This window comes from Lepidochelys kempii, chromosome 12 (assembly GCF_965140265.1).
Source record: "Lepidochelys kempii isolate rLepKem1 chromosome 12, rLepKem1.hap2, whole genome shotgun sequence".
In the NCBI taxonomy this organism is placed as follows: Eukaryota; Metazoa; Chordata; order Testudines; family Cheloniidae; genus Lepidochelys; species Lepidochelys kempii.
Genome location: NC_133267.1, coordinates 3,028,660 through 3,054,653, shown reverse-complemented (window position 1 = coordinate 3,054,653; position 25,994 = coordinate 3,028,660). Strand labels below are relative to the sequence as shown.

Below are 25,994 nucleotides of genomic sequence, written 5' to 3'. Positions count from 1 at the left end.
AAGCTCCAGAGGTCCCCAGTTCGATCCTGCCTGCCAACAGACAGGGGTCTGTCGGTTGTACATAACCACGGCAATGAAGCAGGCAATGCTGAATATACTACAGGCCTGTATTTGAAAACAAGGCTCACAATGTATTTGTGGTCACTGAGCACCATTTTTCCCAGTCAAGAGAAAATTTCCAGTGTGAATACGCCGCAATGATAGTTAAATTCTTATCAGTGACTGCCTGCTGACCTTAACTAGAACGTACTGCAAACTTAAGTTTGCCGCCTCTTGAATTCTGTGTGCTTCACAATGTCAGAATGATAACACCCAGCTCTTCTCCACTATTTTTCATCAGTCAACCTCAAAACAAAGGAAGTCAGTAGCACTACCCCCATTTTACAGGTGGGGAAACTGAGGCACAAGAGGGGAAGTGACTTGCCCAAAGTCACACAACAGGCCAGTGGCACAGCTGGGAATAGAACCCAGGACTCCTGAGCCCTGTGCTCAGTCCACTAGGAAACACTGCCTTCCTATCATCTTAATGTTCCATTAACATCCTCTTTTCAATGGGATACAGAACAAGGAGTCAATTCTGATAGACAATAACATCAATGTCTAACGCTGGCAGCCGGTATCAAGTGGAGTGCCCCAAGGGTCGGTCCTGGGGCCAGTTTTGTCCAATATCTTCATTAATGATCTGGAGGACAGCGTGGATTGCACCCTCAGCAAATTTGTAGATGACACTAAACTGGGAGGAGAGGTAGATACGCTAGAGGGTAGGGATAGGATACAGAGGGACCTAGACAAATTAGAGGATTGGGCCAAAAGAAATCTGATGAGGTTCAACAAGGACAAGTGCAGAGTCCTGCACTTAGGACAGAAGAATCCCGTGCACCGCTATGGACTAGGGACCGAATGGCTCGGCAGCAGTTCTGCAGAAAAGAACCTTGGGGTTACAGTGGATGAGAAGCTGGATATGAGTCAACAGTCTGCCCTTGTTGCCAAGAAGGCCAATGGCATTTTGGGATGTATAAGTAGGGCCATTGCCAGCAGATCGAGGGATGCGATCATTCCCCTCTATTCAACATTGGTGAGGCCTCATCTGGAGTACTGTGTCCAGTTTTGGGCCCCACACTACAAGAAGGATGTGGAAAAATTTGAAAGTGTCCAGTGGAGGGCAACAAAAATGATGGGGGGACTGGAACACATGACTTATGAGGAGAGGCTGAGGGAACTGCAATTGTTTAGTCTGCGGAAGAGAAGAATGAGGGGGGATTTGATAGCTGCTTTCAACTACCTGAAAGGGGGTTCCAAAGAGAATGGATCTAGACTGTTCTCAGTGGTAGCAGATGACAGAACGAGGAGTAAAGGTCTCAAGTTGCAGTGGGGGAGGTTTAGGTTGAATATTAGGAAAAACTTTTTCACAAGGAGGGTGGTGAAGCACTAGAACGTGTTACCTAGGGAGGTGGTAGAATCTCCTTCCTTAGAAGTTTTTAAGGTCAAGCTTGGAATGATTGGTCCTGCTTTGAGCAGGGGGTTGGACTAGATGACCTCCTGAGGTCCCTTCCAACCCTGATATTCTATGATTCTATGATTCTAAGCAAGACTAACAGCTAAAGGTCAGAGAGCTGAAGAGAATTTTCAAAGCCATGCATAAGAATTTAGCAAATGACAGACTTTGTGCCTCTTTCTCCAGAGCATCATTTCACACAAGTACCTGTTGACTTTACTTGTCACCCTCCCGCCATGGATTAAGAGATACAGGAAGAAGGTATCAGAGTAGCAGCCATGTTAGTCTGTATCCGCAAAAAGAAAAGGAGTACTATTTCCTCCCCCCTACTGTTCCTCACATGTTCTTGTCAACTGCTGGAAATGGCCCACCTTGATTATCACTACAAAAGGTTTACCCCCCTACCCCCGCTCTCCTGCTGGTAATAGCTCACCTTACCTGATCACTCTTGTTACAGTGCATATGGTAACCCCCATTGTTTCATGTTCTCTGTGTATATAAATCTCCCCACTGCATGCACCTGATGAAGTGAGCTGTAGCTCACGAAAGCTCATGCTCAAATAAATTGGTTAGTCTCTAAGGTGCCACAAGTCCTCCTTCTCTTTTTGAGGAAGAAGGTAGCAACTACATCAGTAGGCAGTTCTAGCTGGGTTTGAGCAGGTGCGGGGTGTTTGTAGGTCAGTCGTCAGTGCAGATTGCATTAGAAAAGACTAGGAAGTTAGAAGCTACTTATGTAAATTAGGGAGAGAGGCAGTAACTGCTTCTGAAGTTAGTATGTAAACACAGGCCTAGCCTGATGCTGTGTGAGAATCAGGTCAGTGGAGAAGAGAGATGTGATTTTAAAAAGTGCTTAGTGTCAGCCTAATTTAGCTCCCATTAAAGTTAATGGGAGTTTTATTACCAGAGATATCTATGAAGAGCAGAGTTAGAGCAATGCTGTGTGTGCTTGAAAATCCCACCCAAGATATATGACCCACCAAGTCAGCAGGCAATTTGGAAGGTTTAAAGGTGTGTGGGGGGGTGACTAGTATGATTCTGCTGGAGTGTGTAGGTCAAGCAGGTGAATGACTCAGACTTCATGGGATCCAGGCAATTGGGCTAGGGGAATTGCTACCTTTATTTCTGAGGAATCATTTCTGTCCAGCAGCTCTTTGTGTTGGGTCTCTTCTTCACTCATCCCATTGGAATGTTTCTCCACATCCATCCCTCTGGAGTTTCTGGTGAAACATAAGGAGAGAAAAGTCACCAGAGCTTTGCAGTTTTGCCAAGCATCTGACAGATGTTTATCTCCTGCGGCCCGCACAAGTGGGAAGTCAAGCAGGGGAAGAGCACAGGTGCCACTGGGTTGCTGGGAAAGGCCATCTACGACAGCTAGATCCTCTAGGATGGCCCTGGTCCCACTCATGGAAATGCAGCTGACAGCTCACAGACTGGGTGGGTGTGGTGGAATGGGTCCCCTACAGAAAGCTCTGTCAGAATCCGACCCTTGAGGCTGATGATTTCTGTACAAACCTCATAGAGATGTTGCTGTCAGTTTGTTCTGAGGCTGTCTCGGGCTCCTGCTGAGTTTTCTGCTCATTTGTTGGTTCGGGTTCAATGACGGACTTACGTCCTCCAGGGCTGAACCTTGAAAATGAAATTAGGTTTCAACATGAGTATGCTGTGAACATGCCTGTGCCCGAGGGGGAGAATACTGACTATTGAGAATACTGAAATTCCCAGAGCTACCCCATCCATCCTCTAACTGCAGCCGCTCCAGAACTTGGCCGGGGGAGGTCCCAGGAAGGGTGCTGATGTCTCTATGGGTATATCTACCTGGCAATCAGGAGCCACGATTGCTGCAGACATAGGCATAGCACAGCTAGCCTTGATTGTGCTAACTGGCTAAAAATGGTAGTCTAGCTGTGGCAGCATGGGCTAGCTACTCGAGGACAATCCCACCCAGGACCCGGGTACATGCTTGGACAGCTAGCCCATGCTACCATGGCTACACAACTATTTTTACTGAGCTCCTTTGATCAGTGCTCGCTCAGGCGTGCCTATGATTACTGTCCTGATTGCAGTGCAGACATACCCTACACATGAAACTGCTCAGCTGTCTCTGCTCCCAGCTGCTGCAGGAACCAAGTATGAGTAGCTGATGGACAACATCTGAGTATTTCAGGCTGTATAGAGGAGGGCAGGCCATGCTGCACCTCACAGAGAGACCACTTTCCGTGCAGATACAGTGTGGCTGTGTAGTGGGGCAGCTGCTCCATTCTGGCGTGGAAGAGGTTGAAGCAAGGCAGAGAGGCTGCACAGAGCCCCAGACAATCCTGGAAGGGCTTACTGTGAGCCAGTCTAGTGGAGGCTTGAAAGCAGCCAATCAGGGCCAGGCTGGGACCTATAAAAAGGCTGCAGGGCAGAGAGGAGCTCAGTCTCTCCCTGGAGGGCAAAGGGAGAAGAACTGGCGCAGCAGCAATATGTCCTGGCTTTGAGAGTAAGCTTTGGTCCTTCTAGGTTAATATCCACAAATCCCTTATTTGACTGTATTCATAATCTTAGGTGCCTGCGTCACTCTTGAGAACGGAATTTAGGGCTAAATTTCAAAAAGATGCAGATCGGCACCCAGAGGTATTTATTCCTTAGGTGCCTAAATAACTTTGAAAATATGGCCCCTGGGAGCCTAGGTCAACAAAGCCTAGAGAACAAAAGGAAGTGTGAACATTTCTGAACTGCAATCCAGAGGTCCCAGAAATTACTGTGAATCCTTCCCCTCCCCATGTGCTCAGCTAGGATCTCAACTCCTCTTGGTTCCACTGATTTCATTCATTGATTTCCATGGAAGCGAGGAGCCTACATGCCTTTGAGGATCTGGGCCTAGGGACCTTGCATCAGCCACCTAGGCCTGAACATTTTGGCCATCCCTTTTGGTTATATCCACACTGCTAGCTATACTGCCTTCTAACAAGAAGCCTCTTGTGATAAATACTGCTGTTAATAGCAACTCATGAGAAGAGTAAAGCCTCTGAGATGGAAAATGTATAGTCACTTATTAAATTACCCCCAGGTTTATAGAACAGCTTAAGGCAACTTCATTGGACCACAGGGCCTAGATAATAACAATATCTTTCATCCTAAAGCATCCTGAAGTCATGCTGGAAGATAATATGACAGCTAGCTTCTGCTAAGAAGAAGCTCAAAACCACTAAGAGACTTTTACCAGAGGGGAAAAAAAGAATAACAAGAAGTGAAACACCTAAAATATGGGAGTGAGATCATTCTCAGGGAACTGATGGGGGCTATAGGAAAGCTTATTACTGACAGGTAAGACAATAAACTCCATAGGGTCGAAACAAAAGGCAATTGCTGTTTTAGAAAGTAAAAGGGATGGGAGGGGATACAAGATGGAGAGGATACCAGAATCAAATTCCAGAATCCTCAATCAGTCCATAGGCAACTCTCTCACTGAAATTAATGGGAGTTTTGCCTAAGGAGGAACTTCAGGAAATGGCCCCAAAAAAGAGAAGAGGAAGTGGGGAATGGACTTAACTGTGGCTCATCTCCTCCAAACTCCATCAGAGATTCATTGGTTTCATGTAGGCATCCATTAAGCTCCTCATCTGATCTTTCCCCTTATTTCCCTTTGTGCCTCATGCCTTCAATTGTCCAGCATCGTACTGATCAATCGTCCTTCCAGGGCAGGAGAAGAGCAGAGGAGAGGAAGGCTGGTCCAGAGGGCTGGGATTCTGGACATCCAGAGTCAAGTCCCTACTCTGCCAGAGACCTTGGGAAAATAGATTAAAGTACACTACACTCAAGTGGTGGGATTGAAGCATGTGTAGATACACCTGAGTGAGCTGGAGTACCAACAGCAATGAAGCAATGGCAGCACATAAGTATGTCAAATGAAAGAGAGGCCCATTCAATTACATCATCTAATGGCAAACAGCCAAAAAGTGACAAGTTTTCAAAGTGCTTACATTCCAATGCTAGAAGTCTAAATAATAAGATGGGTGAACTAGAATGCCTCGTATTAAATGAGGATATTGATATAATAGGCATCACAGAACCTTGGTGGAATGAGGATAATCAATGGGACACAGTAATACCAGGATACAAAATATATCGGAAGGACAGAACAGGTCATGCTGGTGGGGGAGAGGCACTATATGTGAAAGAAAGCGTAGAATCAAAAGAAGTAAAAATTTTAAATGAACCAAACTGTACCACAGAATCTCTATGATAGTAATTCCATGCTTCAATAATAAGAATATAGTAGTAGGGATATATTACCCACCACCTGACCAGGATGGTGATAATGACTGGGAAATGCTCAGGGAGATTAGAGAGGCTATAAAAATAAAAAACTCAGTAATAATGGGGGGATTTCAACTATCCCCATATTGACTGGGTTCATGTCACCTCAGGACGGGATGCAAAGATAAAGTTTCTTGACACCTTAAATGACTGCTTCTTGGAGCAGCTAGTCCTGGAACCCACAAGAGGGGTTCTGGATTTAGTCCTAAGTGATTCTGGATTTAGTCCTAAGTGGAGCATAGGATCTGGTCCAAGAAGTGATTACAGCTGGACCGCTTGGTAATAGTGACCATAATATAATTAAATTTAACATCCCTGTGGCTGGAGCAGCCCATCACAGGAGCATTTCAGAAAGGGAAACTACACAAAAATGAGGAAGTTAAACAGAAATTCAAAGGTACAGCACCAAAAGTGAAATCCCTGCAAGCTGCATGGAAACTTTTTAAAGACACCATAATAGAGGCTCAACTTAAATGTATACTCCAAATTTAAACACACAGTAAGAGAACCAAAAAAGTGCCACTGTGGCTAAACAACAAAGTAAAAGAAGCAGTCAGAGGCAAAAAGACATCCTTTAAGAAGTGAAAGTTAAATCCTATTGAGGAAAATAGAAAGGAGCATAAACTCTGGCAAATGAAGTGTAAAAATATAATTAGAAAGGCCAAAAAAGAATTTGAAGTACAGCTAGCCAAAGACTCAAAAAGTAATAGCAAAAACATTTTTAAGTACATCAGAAGCAGGAAGCCTGCTAAACAACCAGTGGGGCCACTGGACGATTGAGATGCGAAAGGAGCACTCAAGGACGATTAGGTCATTGCAGAGAAATGAAATGAATTCTTTGCATCGGTCTTCATGGCTGAGGATGTGAGAGAGATTCCAAAACCTGAGACATTCTTTTTAGGTGACAAGTCTGAGGAACTGTCCCAGATTGGGGTGTCATTAGAGGAAATTCTGGAACAAATTGATAAACTAAACAGTAATAAGTCACCAGGACCAGATGGCGTTCACCCAAGAGTTCTGAAGGAACTCAAATGTGAAATTGCAGAACTACTAACTGTAGTTTGTAACCTATCATTTAAATCAGCTTCGGTACCAAATGACTGGAGGATAGATAATGTGACGCCAATTTTTAAAAAGGGCTCCAGAGGTGATCCCGACAATTACAGGCTGGTAAGACTGACTTCAGTACCGGGGAAACTGGTTGAAACTATAGTAAAGAACAAAATTGTCAGACACATAGATGAACATAATTTGTTGGGGAAAGTCAACATGGTTTCTGTAAAGGGAGATCATGTCTTACTAATCTATTAGAGTTCTTTGAGGGGGTCAACAAACATGTGGACAAAAGGGGGATCCAGTGGACATACTATACTTAGATTTTCAGAAAGCCTTTGACGAGGTCCCTCACCAAAGGCTCTTAAGCAAAGTAAGCTGTCATGGTATAAGAGGGAAGGTCCTCTCATGGACCAGTAATTGGTTAAAAGAGAGGAAACAAAGGGTAGGAATAAATGGTCAGTTTTCAGAATGGAGAGAAGTAAATAGTGGTGTCCCTCAGGGGTCTGTACTGAGACCAGTCCTATTCAACATATTCATAAATGATCTGGAAAAGGGGGTAAACAGTGAGATAGCAAAATTTGCAGATGACACAAAACTACTCAAGATAGTTAAGTCCCAGGCAGACTGTGAAGAGCTACAAAAGGATCTCACAAAACTGGGTAACTGGGCAACAAAATGGCAGATGAAATTCAATGTTGATAAATGCAAAGTAATGCACACTGGAAAACATAACCCCAACTATGAGTATAAAATGATGGGGTCTACATTAGCTGTTCCCACTCAAGAAAGAGATCTTGGAGTCATTGTAGATCGTTTGCTGAAAACATCTAATCAGTGTGCAGCGGCAGTCAAAAAAGCAAACAGAATGTTGGGAATCATTAAGAAAGGGACAGGTAATAAACAGAAAATATCATATTATCTCTCTATAAATCCATGGTGATGAATGAGATTACTGGTTCTGTGGATGAAGGGAAAGCAGTGGATGTATTGTTTCTTGACTTTAGCAAAGCTTTTGACACTGTCTCCCATAGTATTCTTGTCAGCAAGTTAAAGAAGTATGGGCTGGATGAATGCACTATAAGGTGGGTAGAAAGTTGGCTAGATTGTTGGGCTCAATGGGTAGTGATCAATGGCTCCATGTCTAGTTGGCAGCCAGTGTCAAGTGGAGTGCCCCAGGGGTCAGTCCTGGGGCCGGTTTTGTTCAATATCTTCATAAATGATCTGGAGGATGGTGTGGATTGCACTCTCAGCAAATTTGCGGATGATACTAAACTAGGAGGAGTGGTAGATACGCTGGAGGGCAGGGATAGGATACAGAGGGACCTAGACAAATTGGAGGATTGGGCCAAAAGTAATCTGATGAGGTTCAATAAGGATAAGTGCAGGGTCTTGCACTTAGGACTGAAGAACCCAATGCACAGCTACAGACTAGGGACCGAATGGCGAGGCAGCAGTTCTGCGGAAAAGGACCTACGGGTGACAGTGGACGAGAAGCTGGATATGAGTCAGCAATGTGGCCTTTTTGCCAAGAAGGCCAATGGCATTTTGGGATGTATAAGTAGGGGCGTAGTGAGCAGATCGAGGGACGTGATCGTTCCCCTCTATTTGACATTGGTGAGGCCTCATCTGGAGTACTGTGTCCAGTTTTGGGCCCCACACTACAAGAAGGATGTGGATAAATTGGAGAGAGTCCAGCGAAGGGCAACAAAAATGATTAGGGGTCTGGAACACATGACTTATGAGGAGAGGCTGAGGGAACTGGGATTGTTTAGTCTGCAGAAGAGAAGAATGAGGGGGGATTTGATAGCTGCTTTCAACTACCTGAGAGGTGGTTCCAGAGAGGATGGTTCTAGACTATTCTCAGTGGTAGAAGAGGACAGGACAAGGAGTAATGGTCTCAAGTTGCAGTGGGGGAGGTTTAGGTTGGATATTAGGAAAAACTTTTTCACTAAGAGGGTGATGAAACACTGGAATGCGTTACCTAGGGAGGTGGTAGAATCTCCTTCCTTAGAAGTTTTTAAGGTCAGGCTTGACAAAGCCCTGGCTGGGATGATTTAATTGGGGATTGGTCCTGCTTTGAGCAGGGGGTTGGACTAGATGACCTCCTGAGGTCCCTTCCAACCCTGATATTCTATGATTCTATGATTCATGGTACGCCCACATCTTGACTTCTGTGTGCAGATGCTGTTACCCCATCTCAAAAAAGATATATTGGAAAAGGTTCAGAAAAGGGCAGCAAAAATGATTAGGGGTAGGGAATAACTTCCATATAAGGAGAGATTAATAAGACTGGGACTATTTCAGCTTGGAAAAGAGATGAATAAGGGGGATATGAGAGAGGTCTATAAAATCATGACTGGTGTGGAGAAAGTAAATAAGGAAGTGCTACTTACTCCTTCTCATAACACACGAACTAGGGGTCACGCAATGAAATTAACAGGCTCCAGGTTTAAACCAAACAAAAGGAAGTATTTTTTCACACAATGCACAGTCAACCTGTGGAACTCCTTGCCAGAGGATGTTGTGAAGGCCAAGACTATAACAGGGTTCAAAAAAGAACTAGATAAGTTCATGGAGGATAGGTCCATCAATGGCTATTAGCCAGGATGGACAGGGATGGTGTCCCTAGCCTCTGTTTGCCAGAAGCTGAGAATGGGCAACAGGGGATGGATCACTTGATGACGACCTGTTCTATTCATTCCCTCTGGGGCACCTAGCACTGGCCACTGTTGGAAGACAGGACACTGGGCTAGATGGGCCTTTGGTCTGACCCAGTATGGCCGTTCTTATATTCGTATGTGCCCTTTATCCTGGACAGATGGGGCTAACGTGCTGCTGTGACTTCACTGCTAGTGTTGTTCAAGCAGGTTCAAAGTTAGGTCAGGTACACCTACAGTGTAGATATACCCTTAATCTCTCTGTGCCTCAGTACCCTACCTCACAGGGGCATTGTGAGATATCACGGTAACTGGGTCCAGAGAAGCACCATGCATAGACAGATAGATAGAACCTCTCCCTTGGGAACTAGTTGACGTCACTCCTGAATAGGCTGGAGAAGTTGCTGTAAAACTCCCAAGAGGTATTCTTGATGCTCAGAGCTATGTGTGCTGGGCTGGTCAGCTGCCAGCCACATGCGCGTTTGAATTCATAGAATCATAGAAGATCAGGGTTGGAAGGGACCTCAGGAGGTCATCTAGTCCAACCCCCTGCTCAAAGCAGGACCAACACTAACTAAATCATCCCAGCCAGGGCTTTGCCAAGCCGGGCCTTAAAAACCTCTAAGGAAGGAGATTCTACCACCTTCCTAGGAAACCCATTTCAGTGCTTCATCACCCTCCTAGTGAAATAATTTTTCCTGATATCCAGCCTAGACCTCCCCCACTACTCCTTGTTCTGTCATTTGCCACCACTGAGAACAGCCTAGCTCCATCCTCTTTGGAACCCCCCTTCAGGTAGTTGAAGGCTGATATCAAATCCCCCCTCATTCTTCTCTTCTGCAGACAAAATAACCCCAGTTCCCTCAGCCTCTCCTCGTAAGTCATGTGCCCTGCACCCTGATCCTTTTCATTGTCCTCCGCTGGACTCTCTCCAATTTGTCCACATCCTTTCTGTAGCAGGCAGGGGGTGGCAAAACTGGGCAGCACAGCATGGGGAGTAGGTGACCAGCCCTCTGTGGAGAAAGAGGTGGTTCGGGACTATTTAGAAAAGCTGGATGAGCACAAGTCCATAGGGTCAGATGTGCTGTGTCTGAGAGTGCTAAAGGAGTTGGCGGATGTGATTGCAGAGCCATTGGCCATTATCTTTGAAAACTCATGGCGATCGGGGGAGGTCCCAGACTACTGGAAAAAGGCTAATGTAGTGCCCATCTTTAAAAAAGGGAAGAAGGAGGATCCTGAGAACTATAGGCCAGTCAGCCTCACCTCAGTCCCTGGAAAAATCATGGAGCAGGTCCTCAGCGAATTCATTTTGAAGCACTTCGAGGAGAGGAAAGTGATCAGGAACAGTCAGCATGGATTCACCAAGGGCAAGTCATGCTGACTAATCTAATTGCCTTCTATGAGGAGATAACTGGCTCTGTGGATGAGGGGAAAGCAGTGGACGTGTTATTCCTTGACTTTAGCAAAGCTTTTGACACAGTCTCCCACAGTATTCTTGCCAGCAAGTTAAAGAAGTATGGGCTGGATGAATGGACTATAAGGTGGATAGAAAGCTGGCTAGATTGTCGGGCTCAACGGGTAGTGATCAATGGCTCCATGTCTAGTTGGCAGCCGGTATCAAGTGGAGTGCCCCAAGGGTTGGTCCTGGGGCTGGTTTTGTTCAATATCTTCATAGAATCATAGAATATCAGGGTTGGAAGGGACCCCAGAAGGTCATCTAGTCCAACCCCCTGGACTATTCATAAATGATCTGGAGGATGGCAGGGATTGCACCCTCAGCAAGTTTGCAGATGACCCTAAACTGGGAGGAGAGGTAGATACGCTGGAGGGTAGGGATAGGATACAGAGGGACCTAGACAAATGAGAGGATTGGGCCAAAAGAAATCTGATGAGGTTCAACAAGGACAAGTGCAGAGTCCTGCACTTAGGATGGAAGAATCCCATGCACCGCTACAGAGTAGGGACCAAATGGCTCGGCAGCAGTTCTGCAGAAAAGGACCTAGGGGTGACAGTGGACGAGAAGCTGGATGAGAGTCACCAGTGTGCCCTTGTTGCCAAGAAGGCCAATGGCATTTTGGGATGTATAAGTAGGGGCATTGCCAGCAGATCAAGGGAGGTGATCGTTCCCCTCTATTCGACATTGTGAGGCCTCATCTGGAGTACTGTGTCCAGTCTTGGGCCCCACACTACAAGAAGGATGTGAAAAAATTGGAAAACGTCCAGTGGAGGGCAACAAAAATCATTAGGGGACTGGAACACATGACTTATGAGGAGAGGCTGAGAGAACTGGGATTGTTTAGTCTGCGGAAGAGAAGAATGAGGGGGGATTTGATAGCTGCTTTCAACTACCTGAAAGGGGGTTCCAAAGAGGATGGATCTAGACTGTTCTCAGCAGTAGCAGATGACAGAACGAGGAGTAATGGTCTCAAGTTGCAGTGGGGGAGGTTTAGGTTGGATATTAGGAAAAACTTTTTCACTAGGAGGGTGGTGAAACACTGGAATGCGTTACCTAGGGAGATGGTGGAATCTCCTTCCTTAGAAGTTTTTAAGGACAGGCTTGACAAAGCCCTGGCTGGGATAATTTAATTGGGGATTGGTCCTGCTTTGAGCAAGGGGTTGGACTAGATGACCTCCTTAGGTCCCTTCCAACCCTGACATTCTATGATGCAATACTCCAGATGTGTCCTCACCAGTGTGAAATAGAGGGGAATAATCCGTTCCCTCGATCTGCTGGCAGTTCTCCTACTAATGCAGCCCAATATGCCATTGGCCTTCTTGGCAACGAGGGCACACTGCTGACTCATCTCCAGCTTCTCGCCCGCTGTGATCCAGTTCCGTATTGCCAATCCCAAGCTTTCAAAAATCAAGTGCTTGGTTTTACAATAGTAAGGGAGAGGATCCCCCTCCCCTTTGTGTTCCGGTTTCTGGCCTTTCAGCCGCACTCGTGTCACATTCTCAGTCACAAGTCACACTTTGTTTTTTTTAAATAAAAGCTGAGATTTCTTTTGTAATGATGTGGCTCCAGCAGCTAGGCGCTTATGAACAACACCAAGTGCTGAAGACTTGTGATAAAATTCCAAGAGCTTGCAAGACGGCAAGAGGACTGCCCGTGTGTCACTTCAGAATTTGCTGCCCACACAGGAGCAAGGGAGTAAGTTGTGTTGTGGACTCACTTTCCTGTGGGTACATCTACACTGCCGTCAGGAGGTGTAACTGCAGCATGTGTAGATACCCTCGAGCTAGCTTTGATCTCGTGGCAGCACAGCAGAGGCTAAATCAAAGCTGGCTCGGATACGTCTACACGTGCTGCAGACATGCCCTGCGTGGGTATGGGCCGTACTAGGACTCTGCTGCAGAGCTGGCCCAGTATTTCAGGTGATTCTATTTGTTGCCTTCACTGACACTGAAGGGAAGAAGAGGAGTGCCTGGAAAATACCTGATTTTACAGTGATTTCTTTCTCTATAAATCAGAGCTTACAATGCACGATCAATATAAAGATAATGGAAATACACCATGTACAGCAGGCAGGATTGAGGCAAGCCCAGAGCACACAATGGCAGTACAAGCACTAGATGCACAAGGCTGGTTTGCGCAAGCATGGAGCACACAACGACAGGCCTGGGTAGCCCCAGTTTATACAGTCATGGATTGCACATCGAGGTGTCCCCTGGGAGGGGCTTATGCAATCACTGAAAACACAGAAACCAAATGAATGCAAGAGACTTTATCCCTTTTCAAGTTATTCCTAGTGCAAATGATCGGCTTACAATGACATCCCTTGGTATAACAGCTCCATATGATGTTCTATGCCAGGTGGCAACCTAAAAGTAGATTCTCTCTAGTGCTACCCTCCACCATCACCAATCTATCATGCAACAATGCATAAGACAGCTGACCAGCAGGAGTTTCCTAGCACTCACAGGGTAAAGCACAGAATCCCTGCCTGTGATATGATTCACTGGGAGAGAGGGGTGATTTTTAGGTTTACAGGACTTTAAGACAGACCTCTAGACTGCCTACATTCTAGCCTGCCTGGTGTGCGATTTTATAGGCAAGCAGGGCACTGGAGAGATTAATGTTACATCAACACCTACAGACTTTAGGACTGAAACAGGCTTTTCCAGGCTGCACTGTAACCTTAGCAAAACCAACACACACATTTCCCTGGATATCTCCTTTGTTCTTTCACAGACATAATGATTTTGGGAAGGATAGACTGTTTAATTGGTCTGAATTGCATGGCTGTGTTAGATAACGTAGGTGGTTGGAACCTTCTCCAGATAATCTGAAACCTTCTTTCATATTACCCATTTAGAGAATGCTGACACATCGCTTGCATTGTGTGCTCCATGGACGTGAAAGCTCGGCAAACAGCTTAGCAGAAAAAACCTCACAGTCAGCAAGGTGTTATGCTAAAGGGTGTTTACAAATGAAAGTAAAATAATTTAACATAATATAAGAGTGAGCAGAAAAACTCCCATCTTTGTCCCATCTACCTGGGAGGGACATGACATGGAAGACAATTTGTACTGGCCAATAATTACCATTAAATCCTGTTCTGCTGGCATGACTATTGAGAACCGTGATATATTTAACATGATAGATTATTAATAGGATATGTCACTTTTTAATAAAACTATTTTAAAAACTAATAATACCTAGCTTTTGCATAGCACTTTTCATCTGTAGATCTCAAAGCACTTAACAAAGAAAGTCTGCATCATTGTCTCCATTTTACAAATGGGCAAACTGAGGCACAGAGCAGGGCAGTGACTTGCCCAAGGGCACCCAGCAGGAAGCTGGCACTTCTGGGAATAGAACTGAACTGAGTTTCAGTCCAATGCTCTAGCCACACTGCTTCCTACCTTGTTTGTAAATGGCCCTTTAAAGATTTCCCCCATTATGTTTAGGAGTTGTTTAAGTGACATGAATCCAAATTCATTTTACTCGCCAGGCCAGGTCAATATTTTTGCTTCAACTGCCCCAGCCTGGGTTTGACTAAATGAGAGAAAGAGAGAGAACCAAAGTCTATATCTTCTGGGATTCCAGAACAATTCTGTTTCAAATCCGGAAAGGTTAGATCAGCAAGACATGAAAGACTCTGCCATTTGTTATTTGTCGAGGGGGAGCCAGTGCTGAAACAGACTCAGATACTGGCTAAGCAGCAGTGGTTTTGGCTCAAGTCTCCACTTCCTTATGATATTTTCAGCTCCTGTTTACATAAAAACAATCAATAAGAATCTGCTGGGTTGCAAATATAAACATTAAGAAACATTTACTTCTCCCTCCCCGCATTCACGGGGTGGGCCAGGGGGGGAGCACTGTGCCAAGCTTCCTACCAAAAAGAATATTTAGTTCCTTTGCTAAGATAAGATTTGTGTGTTTACTGAACCATGCATTGAAATTCAGACCAGACCGTGGAGAGGAAGAAAAGTGCAGCAGCAGCACTGTACTGAGAATTTAGGTTTCCTGCATCAGTTTTCTATTTGCTGGAATTAATTAGCAGAAGATTTGGTGTTAATGTGAATGCAATGAGCAGTCCCATGGATGTTTCATTGTGACTGAGTATCAGTTAACTAGCAGGTTTCAGAGTAACAGCCGTGTTAGTCTGTATTCGCAAAAAGAAAAGGAGGACTTGTGGCACCTTAGAGACTAACCAATTTATTAGAGCATAAGCTTTCGTGAGCTACAGCTCACTTCTTCAGATGCATATCGTGGAAACTGCAGCAGGCTTTATATAAAGCCTTTATATAAAGCCTGCTGCAGTTTCCACGATATGCATCTGAAGAAGTGAGCTGTAGCTCACGAAAGCTTATGCTCTAATAAATTGGTTAGTCTCTAAGGTGCCACAAGTCCTCCTTTTCTTTTAGTTAACTAGCAGTTAGAAAGCAGTGTTGAGAGAGACTTATTTTAGTCAAAATGTCACCTTGGGGAAGTATTTCGGTTTCGTTCTTTTCTGGAAATGCAGAAAGATTGGGATAGGAGCAGGGACTCAGAATGTTGCTATTGAAAAGAAATGGAACACCTTTGGTTCCACATTTGCAAAGAAAATTCCTGACTACCTTTAAGCAGGGTTATGTATTATGGGTTTGGCTTTCAGCAGCCTTGAGCACCCACAACTGTGGCTGAAGTCCAGGAGAGACAGGCGGTCAGCTCTTCTGAAAATGAGGCTTTGAATGTACCTCCACTTCCAATGGCAGCACTCAGAAAAAAGTCAGTTAGGTCATTCGGTTCATTCCTCAAGGGCCTGTGCACGATTTGTCCTTCGAATATGTTTTCAAATGCTTTATCTGGTGCAGCTTCACCTGATTCAAGAAATTGAGCTACCACCGTTTCCGTTAAGAAGCTTTTCCAAAGTCTAAGAAATCTCACTGCTCGCAAATGCTGTCCTTCTATTCATGCTACATTATCCTTCACTCAGATCCATCCTATTTCTCCTCATTAAACCCCCTTTAGATCACTCTACAATTCCTCAGCCCCAATGGTGTTTAAATCCTTTAGATACTTGTAGAGTTACATTTTCCCTTTGGGCTGTCATTTGGTCAAAACATAGGTATTGTGGGAACAGAGATGACATGCAGGGAGGCATGCGGGTTCATGTGCCACCCCTGCCCCCCGATTTCTGCTTTCCATTTAGCAGAGGTTTTCAAACGGTGGGATGCGCCCCACCATTTGAAAACCATCATCTCCTGCCAGGAACTGGCAGATTGGAAGCTGGTGGGAGCTGCCCAGCCTGCTTGGGCCCCTGGCTCTCCAAGCTGGGGGAGCTGGGGCAGTGGCTGGCTGCCCAGCAGCCCTCCCTGCCCTGCTTTCCCAGCTGGGCCCCCTCTGCACAGCCGGGCACTCCCCAGGTAGGGCGGGTGGCACAGCTCCAATCTGCGCCTTTGACATGCTTTTGCCTCTCACCTGAAGGAGCCCGGCACCAGCCAGTGATACCCCCCCTCCAGCCAGCCCCTGCCCATGGACCCTGGCTGCCACGAGACACTTCCCGAGGCGCTCACTAGCTGCTGCCTTGGCACTTCTGGCTCTACTCCTGTTCCTCCAAAGGCAAATTGTGCCCCCCCCCCCCACTATCAAGAGTTTTGCATCATCTCTGTACAAATTTCCATTGACTTTAATGGAGTTACTCTGGATTTAAACTGGGGTAATCAATAGGAGAATCTGACCCATTTAGTTCTCTTCCTTCCTTGCGTTTCATGTACCAGTAACCTGACCAAATGAAATTACAGACTAATGGTGATGCTGTGAGAAGTAATTCCTGCCCATCTCTTGGGAAGAGGTGCTTCGAAATCAGTCTTCATCCAAAGGTCTCTACTGAACAAATGATTGTGACTCCAATAATAAATACAATGTAATGTCTTTTGTTCTAAATAAACCAATGTATAATTGAGAGGATGTTATTTAAAGTAAGCAGCAGCAATTACAAACTTATCAATTACTTCAAATTACTCCTAAAGCTATCTGATGGTATTTGTGTCTGTAAACGATAACAAAGAGTGAGTGATGTGTCTGACTAGCACAGTTCACATCAGAGATCTGGACATCGGCTGTTTAATTGCATGCCAGATCTTCAGTATAATTCACAACAGGCACAATCCTGACACGTGTTGAGCCACCTCAGGTTCCACGGAGAGCACTGGGCCCTGGATGACAGGCAGGATCACTGCATTCAAGCACAGGAACAGGTCATGAGATAGTGAGGAGGGGTGGCTCCTATTCTCTTGAAATCAGTGGCAAAGCACCTGCTGATTTCAATGGGGCCTAATTCTCTCACACACCAATTTAATGAACCAGCCCTCTTCAGCAGATCACCTAAGCATGTGCTTAACTTTAGTTGACTTATGAATGTGACTTATGCATGTGCTTAAAGCGAAGCACAGATGTAAGTGCTTTGCTAAATAAGATGGACCTAAGCACATGCTAAACTGCTTGGCTGGAAGCGCTATTCTGTGAAGTGTTGTGTATCCTTAGGTCCCCTGACATCAATGGTAGGTGAAGGACCCCCTGCATCTCACAGAACCAGGCTCAAGAGTACAGATGTAGCAGTGTTTCTAACAACTGCGCCACACTGCAATTGGACTGAAATTAGCATTCTGGAGATTGCAGGACAACTATTTTTTAAAGAACACCACTATGCAGGGGCTTGGTCTTTGACTTGGGTTACTGCTATGCCATTTGGGGCTGGGTTACTGATCCTCCCCCTCTGTGGGGGTGCATCTTGGGAACAGTGCAGCAAGAGAAGGGGGAGCTGAAATAAGAACCACAAGGTCTACACCTACCCTGCAGTCACGCTGTGTGACTGCAGGGGGGGTAGACACGCCCAAGCTAGCTAGCTCTGGTGCCAGAGCAGTGAAGCTGTGGCAGCCTGTACGATCCCACCTGGAACCCCGGGGAGTTATTCAGGCAGCTCCCCTGCATTGAAGCCTGTGCCGATGCAGCGTTGCTGCTCCAGGAGCCGAGCCAGCGAGTTTAAAGCTAGCTCAGGTATTTCTACACGAGCTGCAATCACACCCCGATTGCAGCAGCCATATCCCATGTCTCGAAGCCAGGGAATGTTACACCATCTTTCATCCTCTATGATTATATCAGCCAGTTCTGCTAAAGCCCCAGTAGGGGTCTCCACAGCCACACTGTCTGGCGCAGGCTAGCTTGTGGAGTCCTGACATCTGTCTCCTGTGCTCACTTTTCGGACTTGATTAGCAACATCTTCCCAGCAGGACACTCATTTTGACAGGATTGTTTAATGTTTGTAATTGACAGAGAAGGCAGGAAAATAAGAAAACCAAAACTACGAAGAAAAAAACAGGAGCATTAAATGCAATATACTCTTTAGGATCAGACTCTGAAATGAACTAAAAAGGTACGACAACATAGCCCCAGTGTACATGCTGATATCCAGAGCTGATACCTTGTTCAGAATAAGTCGAGTTCTACTCAGAAGCAGGAATAACAGACAGATTTAGGGCCAAATTCAGTTCTTGCTGTGATTTATATACCCCCCTGAAGCCCCATGTACATTATTAATTTAACATTAAATTTACTTATGACTAAAGGTCAGGTATACAGCACAATTCATTTACTTCCCACTTCAGCATGACGAAGTAAAACATCCTGCAACATAAGGGTTTGCGGTCTGTGGGTCTGATCCTACAAACCCTTATCCACAGAAACAATCCCATTGAATTCAAGGGACTCAGGTGAGTATGCTGGACTTGCCCTAAGCCACACTAGGTGAAACCAAGACATGGGAGGACAGTTCAGGAAAGATGGTGGGTGGGTGGATAGTTTGTAATTTCATTGGGAAGGCCCTGGCTTGGGTTAAGTCAAGGGCCACCCCAATCAATCCTATTCTCTGAACTGGGACAAGAGTTAACTTTTGTTCATTTATCGGCAGACCCAGAGTTCTGAAGGTGGCTTAAACTGTGCTGATGCTGTTCTGTACTTGAATTTCTGACCAAGCCTTGACCAGCCAATCATTAAGGTACGGGTACATCTGGACGCCTGGGTCTGCAGAAGGCCACTACTACCACCGGGCACGCTGTGAAAACCCAGGGGGCTGCAGACAGGCCAAGTGGGAGAGCCGTGTATTGGCAGTGACGTTGATTCACAATGGATCTGAGAAATCTCCTGTGGCCAAGGAAGACAGACATGTGACAGTATGCATCCTTTACGTCGAGGGCAGCATACCAGTACCACAGGCCCAGGGAGGGAATGATGGAGCCAGGGAGACCATGCAGAACTTCAGTTTCTTGAGATATCTGTTGAGGCAATGCAGGTTCAGAATGGGCCAAAGGCCTTGGAAATGTCAGGATAAAACCCCTTCCCTCTCAAGTCTCATAGGAAGGATTCTTCCAAAAAGGTCCAGTTTCTTGGTGTCTTTTCGTTTGGGGTATCGCTTGACTGGCACTGCCTGTCCCTTTTGGTGGCTGCTGACATCACCAGTGACTCTGGAGGGGTGTGTGTGCACGTATAAGTATTCAGACCCACTCCCTAGCACATAACATTTCTTCTCTGATCTCTCTGAGGCGGGCAGCAGAGAAGAAAGAGTTTGCCACAGGGCACTGACCAGACCCATCACAGCCTCACTGATGGGTAAGGCCACCTTGGAGGGAGCTGCTGCAGACTTAATATCAATAGGGCTATGGGATGATTCTTTAAGATCCTCAATCTGTAGCCCCAGGATAGCTGCTATCTGCTTCAGGAGGTCCTGATGGGCCCTGAAATTGTCCTGAGGAAGCAGGTAACTAGGTCCCATGACAACCTCATCTGGAGAGAATGAGGAGGCAGCTGGCTCTGGAGGAGGAGCTCCTTCCTCTTCCTCAGCCTCAACAACTTTCATCTCCTGAATGTTGGTACCGGGGTCTGTACCAGAGGTGGGGTCTGGTGCTGAGCAGGAAGGAGCAGTAGCCTGCCTCTCAGAAACCACCAAGTCAGAATGATGGGAGGGAGGACCTGGTACTGGGGAAAACCCCCAGGGGTTCCAGTAAGGCCACTGCATTGACCAGTGATCCACCGGCCAGGTGCCAGTGAGGGAACCAGCACTGAAGTTCAGTGGTGCATAGGCTGGGTGATGACCTCTAGGTTGCACATATGGGTTCCCTTTAGACTCAGAAGAGGAGTCCTCCCTCAGAGACAATGGCAGAGAGGTACCTGTCTCTGCTTTCATGCCATGCTTGTAGACGGGGACTGGCAGCGAACCAGAGATGGTCAGGACATTGGGATCAGGGCTGGCTTGCCTCTAGAGCAGGGGTGAGCAAACTACGACCTGTGGGATGGATCTGGCCTACCAACTGTTTTAATCCAGCCCTCGAACTCCTGCTGGGGAGCGGGATCTGGGGCTTGCCCTGCTCCGGTTCTCCAGCTGGGGAGCAGAGTCAGAGCCCAATCCACGAGGCTCCTGGAAGCAGTGGCATTGCCCCACTCCGGCTCCTATGCATAGGGGCAGCCAGGGGACTCCACTCTGCACACTGCCCCCACCCCAAGTGCCGCTCCCGCAGCACCCATTGGCCATGAACCCATTGGACGGGCATCACGCAGAGCCACCTGGCTGCGCCTCTGTGTACGAGCCTTTGCCGCTGCTTCTGGAAGCCGCTTGAGGTAAGCGCTGCCCAGAGCCTGCACCCCTGAGCCTCTCCCCAACCCCCTGACCCAGCCCTGATCCCCCTCCCGCCCTCAAAACCCCTCGATCCCAGCCCAGAGCACTCTCCTGCACCTGACACCACTCATTCCCAGTCCACAGCCCGCACCCCCAACTGGAGCCCTCACCCCCTCAAGCCCCAAACCCCTGATCTCCCTCCTGCACTCTGAACCTCTCGATCCCAGCCCAGAGCACCCTCCTGCACCCCACGTCCCTCATCCCCAGCCCCACACCAGAGCCCACACCACCAACCGGAGCCCTCACATCCCTCCCCCACCCCCCGTGCCCCAACCCCCTGTACGAGCCCTGATCCCCCTCCCGCTCTCCAAACCCCGCAGTCCCAGCCTGGAGCACCCTCCTACACCCAAACCCCTCAGCCCCACCCCAGAGCCTGAATCCCCAGCCAGAGCCCACTCCTCTCCCACACCCCAACCCCAATTTTGTGAGCATTCATGGCCCGCCATACAATTTCTATTCCCCGATGTGGCCCTCGGGCCAAAAAGTTTGCCCATCCTGGCTCTAGAGGGTGCTAGGAGGCCCAGTGCCAGGAAGGAGCTCAATGCTCCTTGCTCCGTCCTGCTTCCGGTCATCGGAGCTAGCAGGTGTCCCATCGGAGCTTGGGGGACTGGGAGAGACAGTAAATCCCTGGCCATTTGAAAAGCCTCCAGGGTCGATGGGAAAGTCAGACCACTGGTGCCACAGTGGCTTCTGAGTGTCGGTGGAGGGTCCCGCACCAGACTCAATGCTCTGGACGGAGTCAACAGTGCCATCATGAGATCGGGAGTGGAAGAGTGGCCTGGCACGAGTCTCACTGTGCTTCCTTCCCCCCACTTGTTCGGTTTCTGCACCAGCAAGCGCTCCCTGTTAGTGCACTGCTTTTTCTGCTTGTGCCTCAGCAGCGGAGGTGGTGAACAGTGCCAGGAAGAGCTTGGTGCTTTGGGGGGGCTTCACACTGCCGCCAAAGTGTTTGGTGCCGAATCAGAGCAGCTCAGCTCTGAGGCAGATCTGAGGACAGCTTCCATCAGGATAACCTTCAACCTGATGTCTCTGTCTTTTTTTAGTAAGGGGTCTAACGTCCGACAGAGCTTGCACTTGTCCCTCACGTGAGTTTCCCCCAAGCACTTTAAACAGCTGGAGTGAGGGTCGCTCACAGGCATAGATTTACCACAGGAAACACAAGGTTTGAAGCCCGGGGACCAGGGCATGCCTGGCCCCTGGGGCGAAGACATCCCTCGACGACAGGGACTAATTATGTACACTAACACTAATTACAATAACGATATACACTAAACTATGCTAAACTAAGAAACTAAAAGTTATAGTCCAAAAACAACTGGGAAGAAGCCTTGCTAAAGCAAGAAGCATCATTCCAGCAACCATCCCAGGCAGCAAGAAGGAACTGAGAGTGCGTGCCTGGCTGCCCCCCTGTACTGGTGCAGAAGTGTGCAGCACCAGAGGGCACTAGAGCTGGCTCGATTGATACCACTACGGGAAAAATCTCCGGCAACGGTGCACAAGGCACGCACACACCTAACGTGGAGTGGACACGAGTCAGCACTCAGAGAAGAACCGTGCTGACATAAAGTCAAAAATATCACTGGAGGGGACTTGAACCGACAGAGCACGTTAGCTCTTCCACCTGGGCTGTTGGCAATCCTCCTCTGTGAACACCAGACTGGCGAATGAAACTGCACAACAGTTGTGCCTTTGTTTTCCGCTTCGTGTATTTTTGCTCTCAGCAGAGACAGCAGCCGTTCTGCTGTAGGAGATGACCGTTAAGAGGAGAGAGTAATCAGTTCTCTGCTAATATCTGCAATGGGGAATTCCCCTTGTACCTCACAGTTCTACATATTCATTGTGAAGGTGCTCACTAGACTACAGGCTAGTAGCTACCTAGTGTCAAACTCACATCGTAGGCTCTTTGGGGCAGGGATTGCATCTTCTTAAGAGTACGTAGAGCCCTGAGCACAATGGGGCCTTCAACCCCAGTGGGGCTTTCAGGATCTACCCCAATGCACATAAGACATTTAATAACAATAATAAATAGCATGACAGGCAGAACCCAACTATAGTCAACAGAGATGCAGCATTTAAACCAAGGCTGAATTTGGTCTGCAGAAAGCACCATCCCCAGAGAACGCTTGTTGCCTGACAACCCTTCCTCTGACTAGCTCCCCACCCTGGCTGAGCAGACTCCTCTGAGGCGGGGGAAGGTATTTTCACTTCTCTGTGCTCTACACCTCAATCTGCAGGTGGGATTGAGGAGGAGCTGAGAGACCTTTAAGGACGACGCAAGACCTCATCACTGTTATTTCCTTTTCTGCAGCTGATGCCCTCTTCTACAGGACTCTGCTGTCTGACGAAAGCAGAAGGACCGACGGCAGGAGCCTCAGGGACTGTGTGCACAACGCTGGTCACTAGTACAGGCACAGGCAGGGGTTAAAGTGACCCAGTATGGGCCAGTTCTGCATACCAGTAAGAACCCGCCCCAGCCCCGTAGCGGTAAGTGTCCTCAGTTACTTTCACCCCTGACTACAGGACTGCAGCAAGGAGACAATTGTCTGAGCCTTGCCGTTTAATGGGTACAAACTGTCACCCTATCCCATGGCTACACTAAATTGTCTCACTGGTTGGACTCCTCTCTGTGCCACTTTGCTTTAAAGAGCTGAAGTGTCTTCTCTCTTTGCCTCCAGCTGCCTACCCCACCACGACAAAAATATGTAGATGAATGGCAGTGTATCCCCTAAACCCTGAAGTTATCAGCTGGGATGTTTTAATAGGCTTTCCCAATTTTTATGAATCCTAATGACCGCTCCCTGTTTTCTCGCTTGGCAAGGACAATATGCCTGCTTCAAACAGCAGCATGGAAATCAAAGCTTCTGCGATACAGCTAGAGCAGTGGTGCCCAAATTTTTTCTGTCATCCCCCCCCCCCCCCGCAGTAATGGAATCTGTCCACATTCTTTCCCCCCACCATTACTGCACAGTCGGCTCAGCAGAGGAGTTTGGTCTGAAGGTGGAGCTGGGAGCAGAACTGGGGATGGGAAAGGAGCTGGGGCTAGGAGCAGAGCGGGAATGGGGATAAGCGGAGTGGAGCTGTGGCTGGGGGCAGAGCAGGGCTAGGTGGTGCTCCCTCCCACCACCGTCCATAGGGGCTGGCCCGGGCCCCACCGTGCACCCCACAAACATCCTCTGTGTTCCTGTAGGGGGGCATGCCCCACAGTTTAGAGACCACTGAGCTAGAGGGGAAACAATAAAGTAAGCTCTTAAGATGAGGGTTTAGTATTTTCCAGGATAGATAAGTGCCATAGATAAATAAAAGATTATTTTTGATAGGGTCTTTCATACAAACTAGGACCCAGATCCTTAGCTGTTGTATACTGCCATAGCTGCATTAACTTTGATGTTGCCATGCTGTTTTTCATCAGCTCAGCGTCTGGCCTCACCAGTGCAGAACAGAGGGGAATAATCACTTCCCTCGATCTGCTGGCAATGCTCCTCCTACTACAGCACAATACGCCATTGGCCTTCTTGGCACCAAGGGCACACTGCTGACTCATATCCAGCTTCTCGTCCACTGTCACCCCCAGGTCCTTTGCTGCAGAACTGCCGCTTAGCCAGTCGGTCCCCAGCCTGTAGCGGTGCATGGGATTCTTCTGTCCTAAGTGCAGGACTCTGCACTTCTCTTTGTTGAACCTCATCAGATTCCTTTTAGCCCAATCCTCCAATTTGTCTAGGTCACTCTGGACCCTATCCCTACCCTCCCGCGTATCTACCTCTCCTTCCAGTTTAGTGTCATCTGCAAACTTGCTGAGGGTGCAATCCACGCCATCCTCCAGGTCATTAATGAAGATATTGAACAAAACTGGCCCTAGCTTGGTACTGGCTGTCAACTAGACATCAAGCCGTTGATCACGACCCATTGAGCCCGACAATCTAGCCAGCTTTCTATCCACCTTATAGTCCATTCATCCAATCCATACTTCTTTAACTTGCTGGCAAGAATAACTTGCTGGGGGACCGTATCAAAAGCTTTGCTTAAGTCAAGATATATCACATCCACCGCTTTTCCCATATCCACAGAGCCAGTTATCTCATCATAGAAGGCAATCAGGTTGGTCAGGCATGACTTGCTCTTGGTGAATCCATGTTGACTGTTGCTGATTACCTTCCTCTCCTCCAAGTGCTTCAAAATGGATTGCTTGATGACCTGCTCCATGATTTTTCCAGGGACTGAAGTGAGGCTGACCGGTCTGTAGTTCCCCGGGTTCTCTTTCTTCCCTTTTTAAAATATGGACACTATATTTGCCTTTTCCCAATTGTCTGGGACCTTCCCAGATCGCCACAAATGTTCAAAGATAATGGCCAATGGCTCTGCAGTCACATCAGCCAACTCCCTCAGCAACCTTGGAGGCATTAGATCTGGACCCATGGACTTGTGCATGTCCAGCTTTTCTCAATATCCTTAACCTGTTCTTTCACCATTGAAGGTTGCTCACCTACTCCTCATACTGTGCTGCCCAGTGCCGCAGTCTGGGAGCTGACCTTGTCTGTGAAGACCGAGGCAAAAAAAGCATTGAGTACTTCAGCTTAGGGTTAGGGTTTTCCACATCATCTGTCACTGTGTTGCTTCCCCATTCAGTAAGTGTCCCACAATTTCCCTGGCCTTCTTATAGAAACCCTTCTTGTTACCCTTCACATTCCTTGCGAGCTGCAACTCCAATTGTGCTTGGCGTTCCTGATTACACCCCTGCATTCTCGAGCAATATCTTTATACTCCTCCCTAGTCATCTGTCCAAATTTCCACTTCTTATAAGCTTCCTTTTTGAGTTTAAGCTCACTGAAGATTTCACTGTTTAGCCAAGCTGGTCGCCTGCGATATTTGCTATTCTTTCTGCATATCGGGATGGTTTGTTCCTGCACCCTCAATAAGGCTTCTTTAAAATACAGCCAGCTCTCCTGGACTTTCAGGTGCCAGGAGCAACTAGCAGGGAGGTAAATCACTTGAGGGGAGGGCTGGGGATGCCCCAGCCAGTGGCTTCTACCCAGCTGCTAGTCCCGGCTGGGCTTTCTCTTCCCCTGCAAGGAGTGGCCAGGGCTAGGTCAGATCCACCCCCAGAAACCTCTCTGGCTGCAGGAAGCTCCACTGCACAGGGAGCTGCTCCCCCATCCGCCCAATCCCCGTGCATCTGGACCCACCTCGTACCCAGATCGCCACACCAAACCTCACCCCTTGTACCCCGGACCACCCCCACCGAGCCCTCTGCACCTGAACCCACACTCTGACAAGCCTCACCCTCTGCATCCAGAGCTCCCCTGCACCCTGACCCCCGACTGAGCCCTACCTCCG

The 25,994-nt window shown here is 47.6% G+C and overlaps 1 protein-coding gene across 1 annotated transcript in view; it reads right to left on the bottom strand.

Moving 5' to 3' along the window:
- Positions 1-25,994, bottom strand: part of HYDIN (HYDIN axonemal central pair apparatus protein) — a 427,037-nt gene that overhangs the window by 149,934 nt on the left and 251,109 nt on the right. Inside the window, exons 24-25 of the mRNA XM_073307159.1 lie at positions 3,008-3,121; positions 2,610-2,712 (exon numbers count right to left, since the gene is read on the bottom strand). Of these exons, the coding sequence (XP_073163260.1) occupies positions 2,610-2,712; positions 3,008-3,121 (217 nt within the window). The remainder of the gene's footprint in view (positions 1-2,609; positions 2,713-3,007; positions 3,122-25,994) is intronic.